Source organism: Bufo gargarizans, chromosome 8 (assembly GCF_014858855.1).
Source record: "Bufo gargarizans isolate SCDJY-AF-19 chromosome 8, ASM1485885v1, whole genome shotgun sequence".
NCBI classification, from domain to species: domain Eukaryota; kingdom Metazoa; phylum Chordata; class Amphibia; order Anura; family Bufonidae; genus Bufo; species Bufo gargarizans.
The window spans coordinates 23,859,576-23,870,101 of NC_058087.1; the positions used below are offsets into that span (position 1 = coordinate 23,859,576).

Below are 10,526 nucleotides of genomic sequence, written 5' to 3' on the forward strand. Positions count from 1 at the left end.
AAAAAACTACACTGAAATGTCTCACATAAATAATTTTATACTGCAAAAGCCACATATAGATATATATTGATTATCAAGTTATAGAAATAGACTTGTTACATGGCAAAATCTCATTTTTTATTTTATTCTTTTGTGATTTTAATGGGCATCTGTCAGCAGATTTGAACCTATAAAACTGGCTGACCTGTTGCATGTGTGCTTGGCAGCTGAAGGCATCTGTGTTGGTCCCATGTCCATATGTGCCCGCATTGCTGTTTTAGTATATGCAAATGAGCCTCTAGGAGCAATGGGGTTGTTACCATTACACCTAGAGGCTCTGCTCTCTCTGCAATTGCCGCACCCTCTGCACTGTGATTGACAGGACCAGGCAGTGAAGCATCATCACACCTGGTCCTGTCAATCAAAGAGGAGAAGGCACACCAGTTGAAGAGAGAGCAGAGCCTCTAGGTGTAACGGCAACGCCCCCATTGCTCCTAGAGGCTAATTTGCATGTATTTTTCTCAACAATGCGGACACATATGAACATGGGGCCAACACTGATGCCTTCAGCTACCAAGCGCACATGCAACAGGTCAGCCAGTTTCATACATACAAGTTTGCTGACTGATGCCAATTAAAGGGGTTTTCTGGGAGTTTTATACTGATGGCCTATCATCAGCGGCACCACTGTGAACACCGCTGCCTTCTCAAACAGCTGATCGGCCATGGTCCTAAATGTCAGACCCCCACCAATCAAATACTGATGACCTATCCAGAGGATATTTCATCAGTATAAAACTCTCGTGGAACCCCTTTAAGTCCTTAAAATAAAAATTTAAACCAGATCATTGACAAATTGGCAAAGGGAGTGTCTGCCTGCAGGAAGTGTTTTCTTAAAGGTTTTTATTTCTGAGTATATGATTTTCACAATTAGCCGGTCATGTCTTTTTTGGCTAAAGGTACATAGGGAAATTGTATTTATTTGCAGCCAAACTGAAGACCACAATTGCAATCAAAAGAATATTATTATTTTTTAGTTGTACTTGTCAAATTAAGAGTAGAAAGCTGGTAATAGTTATTCAGGGGCAGGGCTGCAGGGAGGCAGTCACCAGGGGTTCCAAGAGAGGTAGTGGGACGAACTGAAAGATATAATAAAAGCATGGATCCAAATGAAGACCTTGTACAAATATGTGCCAGGATGGCCAACTGGTTTGCACTGCTTATGTGTGGAAGGGATAGAATTGGATAACAATGGTTAGAACACTAGGGAATGATAGGAGAAGGGTGGTGACAGGAGGTAATTTAATTCATTCCAAATTTTAGGGATGAGGGGGTCAATTTTTGAAACCCCTTCCTGGGGCACCAAGATAGCTTCCTCTACTGTTGGTAAGCAACATATGAAAAATGAGATCTAGAATATAATTGGTTGATATTGTTGCACTAGTTTGGTCAAATAAATAATAAGCTAATTTTATTCCATTAATCAACGTTTAAGCCATTATGTAAAATGTTTGCAGATTAACTTCACCTTTAAGCCTCACAAATGCATGGAGCAAGCCTTCTAGTGGCCCCAGTAGTGTAAAGTTAAAGGGGTTCTCTGAGATCTTTTTATTGATGGCCTGTGGTTAGGATAAGCCATCCATATTTGGGCCCCCCCTCTGGCCCCTCCTGTGATTATCTGTTCTTCAGTAGCTCCAAGGCCGGGAATAGGGGCCAGAACTACAAAGCTCCCTCCAGAATAAAATGGGTCACTGTCACCCTGCTTCTATTTAGTCCTATCAGTATAATAATCTTGGAGAACCTCTTTGAAGGTTTATCTGAAACTAGAGGGAAAAAATAATCATTTTTCCAGAACCAGCACGATGGGTCATATCTGGTATTGCAGGTGATCCCCATTCAACTAAATGTAGCTGAGATGCAATATGACAATGTTAAACATGGCCCATGGACAAGAGTGTCAGTATTTCTGGACAAAAAAAAACCAAAACCTTTTTCTCTAATCTCTTACAAATTGTTCAGGAATCTTTTATTAATATAGAAGTCTTGGACAAAGACCAAGCTGTGTTGTAAAAATGTTACGGTGTGTCATAAAGCATATTGTACATTTTTCAAACAGGCCCCTGGATCTGAATATTTTTGGAATTGCATGTAACTGTAACAAAAAAATTACTAACCTCTTTATAATCAGCTTAGCTCATACTGTATAAATCTATATGTCAGGGGTCTAGAACAACACTCTCCAACCTATGGGGGAACTACAGCTTCCAGCAAGCATTTTTGCAGGTAGTCAAAGCAGAATAAGAGTTGTAGTTTTGCAACAGCTTAAAGGCTACAGTACATATTAGAGACCATAGCGTTAGATTGACTGCAGGTGAACCAGTAGAAGAAATTCTTCACTGTAGATCGACAGTCCCTTTCAATTAAGAGTCAACCAACCATAAAAAAAAAAAAAAACACGGCAAGATTCTGAATACAGATAATTTATTGGGTGTACATTTTTCAAGTATACGTTTTATATTGTGTTCTAACCTTGTAGATGATCAACGGGTGGTTCTAAATGCAAGAAATATCATCGAAACACTAAAGCATGAACAAGTAACTTCTTACCCTGTCCAACATGAACAGACATAGTAGGTTTGTGACCATGAGTTTAGAGGACCATCTTATATGTTAAAATATATTTCAAATGACCATAACTCCTTTGTAGGTAAGTGTTTTCCTGGAAAGAGAATACAGTACTATTTTACTAATGTTATAGTGTTCAAAAGGAGCACCCTAAAGGTTAACACTTATACATTGTACCTAGTCCAGGGCACGGAGGGACAAAGATTTCAAGAAATGCCCCTTAGGCCCTGCACTAGGCATAACACAGAACCAGCTTTGCTTGGAGTGTTCCTTTAAATTTGACATAACATTAGCATAAAGAGCCTCAATATAGATTAATCTGTAATAAAAAGAGGTTTTTTCAGCCTCCTACATTTTTTAAAATATTTTGGTTATAATAATAAAAAAGTTGCATTTGCCTTTCAAATCTACTACCACTCCCATGTCAGCCGTTCTCTACAATGATGATCTTCTTCATTTGCTTGCCATAGAAGTGACTACAATCAGGAGAGGATTTGTCATATTCGGTTCCACTGTCATGCTAAGCTCTACCCCATCACCCTGCTAAGCTTTGCCCCATTGCACCACTCTACCCCACCCCATCACACTGCTGTGCCCCACTCTCTGCTTAGCAGCGCAGCATGCGCACTTTTGCTACTGTTCTACAGCTCAACCGCTGAGCCACTATGCAGCTGAACTGGCTACACAGGTGGTATGTACGCACCTTGAGATTAGTTTTTTTAACAACTGCTTATGCCTAGCAGAAGGACCCCTAATCTCTGGGGCCCAAAATATTAGCTTGGGTTGAGTGGTGGTAAAGTTTGCCACTAATACATTGTAGTCAACAAACTAACACTGTAGCCAAGGAATTGCTGCCGTGAAGGACAGACATTATCAAGTCAGCAGAGTTAGGCTACTTTAACATCTGCGTTTCCTTTTACATTTTGAGATCTGTCATAGGATCTCAAAACTGGAGGAAAACGCTTCAGTTTTTTCCCCATTCATTGTCAAAGGAGACGCAACTGAACAGAACAGAGTGCTCCAGAATGCATTCCATTCCGTTTCATTGCATTCCCATGACGCACATAAAAGTGCTAAAAGCAGCGTTTTTGAGTGCGCCATGGGATACAGACTAAGAAAGATCCAGCATGAAACACAATGTAAGTCAATAGTGCCGGATCTGTTTTCTTGGACACAAAAGAAAACGGATCCGGCACCTGTTGACTTACAATGATTTTAGTGCCGGATTAGTCTTTTTAGAGATAATACACCCGGATCTATTCATAACGGATTATCCTAACCAAAGCTTTTTTGCTGATCCATGACGGATCCAGCAAAAAAACGCAAATGTGAAAGTAGCCTTAGGAAAGGTTTTCAGGGATTGAGGAAGCCATTAACATTGGAGCAGTTGGAGATTCAAAAGGTAAGTGCAAACATTTGTTATTTCCATCCATAAACATAGTATAACTTTTTCAGGGGCTGAAAAATCCCTTTTAACAAAAACAAGCACGCTGTAAAAAAAAAGAAAAACACAAAAATATATATAAAATAAATTGCACCCAGTGCCTATGTGATAAAAACTACATAGTAAAATAATTAGATGCGTATCTGTGAGTATCGGTATACACAACATGAATAAATAAGCTTTTAGATATACATATATCTCTGTGTTCCTGAGTTCCCGAGATCACTTTGACTAAAGATTCATAGATCTCATTCCCTTATGGTAGCATCAATGAATTTCCTCTGTTCTGCTCTAAAGAAGATATGATAAATAATTGAAACTCAAATCCTGAACAATGTTTGATCGAAAATATACCCTAACTCAAGAGTTGTCCTCGTATTAGTAAATATCCATTGCTTCTTTTTTTCCTTAGTCTTTCATTACACTGGAGAGCTACAATTGATTTGCATGTATTTTGGGCAAAAAAAAACAAAACTAAACATTTTGGTAATACAGAAGAATTTTTCTTAAACATTTTGCTTCATATTGGATTCTGCAGCTTTTATGTTTCACAGTACATAGCGGGTGCAAAATGCTTTCTGTGATAAAGCTGTCAAGACTGACTGTTTCTCCCTCTCCTCTGTCTCCTCTTTTGGATGATCTTCTAAGCTGATTAATTATCAATCAAGTTTCAACCTTAAATCTTGACCATAAATTAGCTTAGAAAATTGGTCAGGAGAGGAAAGAGGGAGCCTTAAGATAGTTATTTTGACAGATTTCACTGTAAATTACATAATGTAGTTATTGCGTCCTGTGAAACATACACGTGTAGCAAATCTCATATTCACTCTTAAAGTGTTAAGTGGTTACTAACGTTTCATACAACTTTACATAAATCAATAGTACAAGCGACCACAAGAAACTTTGTAATATGTCTTATCAGTAAGAAATGTCTAGTTCTCCTGTTATCAGCTGTTTATTTCAACCACGCCCCCCCTCCCTACTTTTCACTTTGGAAAATTCCTTAATCCCATTCTATATGGGAGTAGCTCTGCAGGAGGATCATATTACACATGTCGATACAAGTCTATGGAGAGGGGAGGGGAGGGATGAGCAGAAGTACACAAAGACAAGCAGACTGCTGAAGCTGCGTGGGCTGAGATATAAGCTTCCTAATTGCTTTAGTCACAACCATACAGCTCAGTACCCCTCTGTAATATCCTCCCTGATTATGGAGCTGATTCTGACTGCATAAGAGATGGTTAGGAAGCAGATTCTCCTCTGCTTTCTGTGTGCAGTGGATGGCAACTAGCCTCCACCCCTTATGTCTGAGAACTGCAAACTAGATATTCAGCATGCACAGGGGAAAACCGCAAAAAATGTCAGATGCAAGTAATATAATGGCCAGAAATAATGTCATTTGTCATGTACGCACACTTTGCTATTGATTATTGCAAAGTCTGTCAAATGGTTAGGTACGCTTTAAATAAACAATGGCAAGAAAATGCTAATCAACCTTTTCAATGACTGTGACATATGTGTCATGATTACTTTTAGTTCTGCTAAGTAACCTTTTTTTTTTTTTTTATAAAAAAACTAATATGGCATAATTTTAGCCATAGCCTGTAGGGTTAGAGTTACTGTCTTCACGGTTTACTTTTACATTTGAGTTACTTTGCAAACACTTTGTGTTACCTATGATAGCAGGGAGAACTTATTCAGATGTTTGTATTATAGCTCTATACACTTTATCTGTCTATTTCATGGATGTTGCATGAGAACCTCCCTGAACAGGACTTATAAGGGTTGGGCATTTTGGATTTCAACATGCTTGATCCTTTGTTCTCTAGTGACATGAGCCACCACAGAATTGACTGGTAGCGGCTTCTTACCCTCTTCCTATTGAGAACACATGTGTGCTTGACTGAGTTAGGTGTACCTGTGTCTGGGAGGGTGAGAAGGAAGAATTTTTGGCCAACCAAGCATTCATCTGACAGCTATTTTAGGTAACTGTCACAGCTTCTTACAGTGGATCTGGCAGCAGTTGAAGGATGGAACTAAGCATGTGCAGCCACCTCAGTAGGTGGACATATACAGATTGAACACCAGGGGGCACCATTATAACAACGTCAACAGAATATCTCACAAATGGAGCATTTCTTGAAAATGAAATAAATTACAAAAAATATTAGTTTTTCATGCTAAAATGATCAAAGTAACATTTAATGGTGGCACAACCCCTTTAAGAGTGAATTCAAACATCAAGTCAGTCTACAGTACAAGCAAATCCTCAATGAAATCCGCATGTTTGACATGTAGATTTTACATTGTTGATTTTGGTGCTTCTATGAAATGTATTATCATTATTATTTTTAAAATCAGACTACTGTAAGAACAATGGTTTCCAGAATGGTTTGAACAGACACCAGACCAGAAGAGGTTCATTCAGGATCCTCTTCAATTGTTATTTCAGCTCTGGATATATATGGTGAATACATACTGTAGCTAAAGATCTTTAAGACAATTTACAGAGTAAACTCTTATATATATTATACCTATACAGTATGTCTACTGTAAAATCTAGCTCAAAGAAGATTTTACATTTTTCAAACTATTTTTAGCCCTCCAGCTGTTGAAAAAACTACAACTCCCAGCATGGTCTGATAGCCATAAGCTGGAAATTATAGATCTGATACAGCTAGAGAGCAACAGGTTGAAGAATACTGGGGGATGTGAATAAGGAAAGTCCATTCTACCCATGAACTTGAGCAATACGCTGTCCTAGCACTCTTAAATACCTGCGAATGCTTAACATGCTATGAGAGAAAAAAAAAACACTACTTAAGGTGTAAAAAAAAATCTAAGTTTACATGTGGTGCAGTTTTTAAATACATTTTTTTGTGTATGGTATATTAGTGTGAATTCAAACTATTTTATAATTTTTTTATTTTTATAATTTTTTTTGCAATTTTTGCATTCTATTGACCAAAAATGAATATATATATTTTTTATAAATGTATCATTGTCATTTTGCAATTATGCAAGGTTTCTGTTTTAAATTTTACAGTACAAAAGCGCACAATAGTATCTAAGTATATAAAACTGCATAATATAGTAATGTCCGAATAGATATAATAATTTATACCTAAGATTAGCAATATTCAGAGCATCCATATTTAAGCTTGTTTTTGAAGAATCACACTGACGTCATACATTATAGCGGAAAACCGAATTAAAATGTGAAAAATCCCCACGGGGAGATTGATACTGTATCTATTCTTTTAAGGAAAGGCAAAAAAATAACATTAAAATGTAATAGTTTATAAAATTTTGTTATGGCTTTTTACAGCCCAATGTATTTTAAGGGCAGAGCTAAAATATATAGAGTACTATATTTTTACATACTGTGTAGCTATATAACATTTGAATACAAACTGGAAAAAAAATGCTAAAAATTGAGCTAAAACATCATAGCTATAACTTATCAAATCAGACAGTTATGAAAAATTCATGTCATAATAAGAGATCACTTTTTAAGTATTAAATATTTTTACTTTTTTTTAGGGGGGAAATGAATTTAAACATGTAAAATGTGTAATCAGTCCAGGAGAAATGAAAAGACCAGAGGACATCATTAAAACAGAAATTCTAATTAATCAGATTTTGTCCGTCTAAGCTTAAGTTGCTAACTAAAAAAAAAAGAAGAAAATAATGAACATTTTTCTAGAACAAACAATGTGCACCAGTTGACATGGACAATATGAATTTAAATTAAATCAGATATTAAATTGATTAAAAAAAACATTTTTGCAACAATTGAAAATGTTTTTAGCATCAACATCTTTTCTGATATAACTGCCCTTTTTATATGTAGTAATTATGTGTGGTCTTTGACCCATTGTGCTTTTTAGTGTTAGGCATCCTGTACATGACTATATTAAGACTCAACAACTTAGTTGTACGGCACCATAATGAGGAGCCCATAGACTTCCTTAGGAATCTGACCGGAAACAAATTGAGGCATGCTCCATCAGATTCCAGATTTCAGAGCCATTCTTCCATTGAAGCAATGCTTCTAAGCAAAAATATCATAGAAAGAAACCATACTGTGGTTCATGGCATGCCAACAGCTCCACGTACATACATCCCTGCCATGGTAATAAGACCTGAAAGGGAATCTGTCACTAGTTACATGCTGCCCTATCTGAAGGCAGAATAAGCAGGTCACAGAGAATCTGATTACAATGTAGAGTCAGTTAGTAATTTTTGGCCAGTGAGAAGTCCCAGTAGGACCTAAGCACTGGAGTCCAAATGTTCATGAGCTGCACCTCCCTCTCCCAATTGAGGATGATTGGTATACTGTGTATAGGGAGAAGTATTTCAATCAGTGGCTTTGGGGAGTGTTAGCCAGTAGCTAATGAACACAATGACTCCTAAGAAACCCAACTTCCAGAACACACTGCTCAACAGTGATTTTAAGAAAACCACTGTCCAAAAAACAGTGACCCTGGGTTGTAACCAGAGTCTGTCACTAATTTATACTGCCTTCTGCATAGAGTTATTCACATCTCAAACTAGGATAGACCAACAATGCCAGATTGATGACACCTCTGGGACCAGCTCCTATCTCCAAAATGGGTCCCCGGAGTGAAGAAGACCACACTGCTCAAGCGTGGCCACCCTGCATTCTCTGCTATGGGAGTTTCAAAAATAGCCTAATGCTGGCACGGATATTTCTGGCAGTCCCATACCTGTAAATAGAAAGTTGTCCATGCATGGGCGGTGCACTCTCCGTTTACCACTTTGGGACTTCTTAAAATAACCAAGCGTGCTGGCTCAGCTTTTTTGCAGAATTCAATAGCAGCAAATAGAAAGCATGTCGTGCATGTGTTGTGTGTTTTCTTTCACTTCAAGGGCCCCATTCTGGAGATAGAAGCGGGTCCTAGAAGTGGGACCCACAGCCACCTGACAATGATGCCATCAATGTCTGAGATAGATATAACACTTTAACATCAATTCAGGTATATATGAGGATGGCAGATACATACAATAAACATTAACCAGCAATATTATAATTAGAATTTCTGTTTTGAGACCTAAAACATGATTGGAAACATACTTGAATAGACATATATTTACAATCTGTATCCAAATAATAGATTATCTGAAATAAAAACTTTGCCCTTATAGTTGACCTTTCTTATAATAGAATTACTAGTCTTAAAAAATAGCGGGGGAGAATAATGCCCCTTTTTTCCTTTTTTTTTTAGATTATACAATATAAAGTAAGAGTCATGCCATAAAACTATATGCAAAATATGCACACTATTATTGCATGCGTGATGTGATACTACATGCCAATTAGTATTACTTCAGTTCTAGAAAGACCGTAAAAACATATTAGGTCGCTTATCAAAGCATTATATATACAATACAGTCCAGACTTCCATTAAAACTGCCACCAAGTATAGGCTTTCCTTCATGGGAAAGACTGCCTTTTGTATCTCCTCGCGAGCTACATCGGTATGGTTCCTTATATATTTCATGGTTTAATTTTCTAACCCATTTTATAATTAATGCCTAAAATGTTTTTGTTATGTAAATCGATCGGAATTCATTTTCCGTAACTTTGGTGGCAGATTTCCATCCATCCTACCACCAGACAATCTTTGAAGCTTTGGCGGTAAATCTGCTACTGATTGACTCATCGGATCTGAAATCATCTTTGTTGTCTTAATGACCAGTTTCTCTTCGGAGTTTCCCGGAACCGAACTTATTCGCTGAAGTTTCATTGGCAAGTCACCCATGCTGTAAGCTTTTTCAGAAGTGGTGGAACTCATTCTGAGCAATTTTCTGGGCAGGTCTTCTCTGCCAGTCATTTTCTGGAGCTTCGCAGGTATTTTTGTGCTAATGTCATCCAGACTATTCAAAGTGTCTACAGAACAGTTTTTTTCTTTGTTGTTGCCTACTGCTGGTGCTATAATTGGTGAAGATAGGAGAAGCATTTCCTCCTGTTCTTTAACACTATAAGGTGCAGTAGGAACTTCAAATGTTGCATGGAACTGTGAGTAGTCTACTTTAAAAAACCCTTCTTCTAGCGATATTACAGGATAAAAACGGTGGCCCCACAGAACTTCATCCTCTGTGTAGGATGTCCGTGCTTGACAGGTCATTCCTAGAAGGAGAGGAAACACACGTTAAATAAGAAAATATTAACAAAGTATTATCCTGACATACCATAGTAAAATGTGTCCTTTTTTGAGAAACATTCCATATTATAATAGGGATACAATGTTCATACCCTAGGAGGCTAAGAGGCGGGAAAACTGAAAGAACATTTTCAGTTCAACATTGAAAGTTGACCTTGCCAATAATCATTATCACTGGAGCATCTTCTGCCCAGAGTTGGCTAATATATAGATTAAATTCACATTAGAAAGCCAATACATTTTTCATGTGCTATGATTTGCTGGTTTAGAATATTGATGTCCTATCCTCA

General features: G+C 37.5%; 1 protein-coding gene across 1 annotated transcript; it reads right to left on the reverse strand.

Annotated features, from left to right (window-relative positions):
* Positions 1-717: 717 nt before the first annotated feature.
* LOC122945805 (G protein-activated inward rectifier potassium channel 1-like) lies at positions 718-10,200 on the reverse strand. The gene has a single exon (XM_044305023.1). It carries the CDS (start codon positions 10,198-10,200, stop codon positions 9,622-9,624), a length of 579 nt encoding a protein of 192 aa, XP_044160958.1. The 3' UTR covers positions 718-9,621.
* Positions 10,201-10,526: the final 326 nt, after the last annotated feature.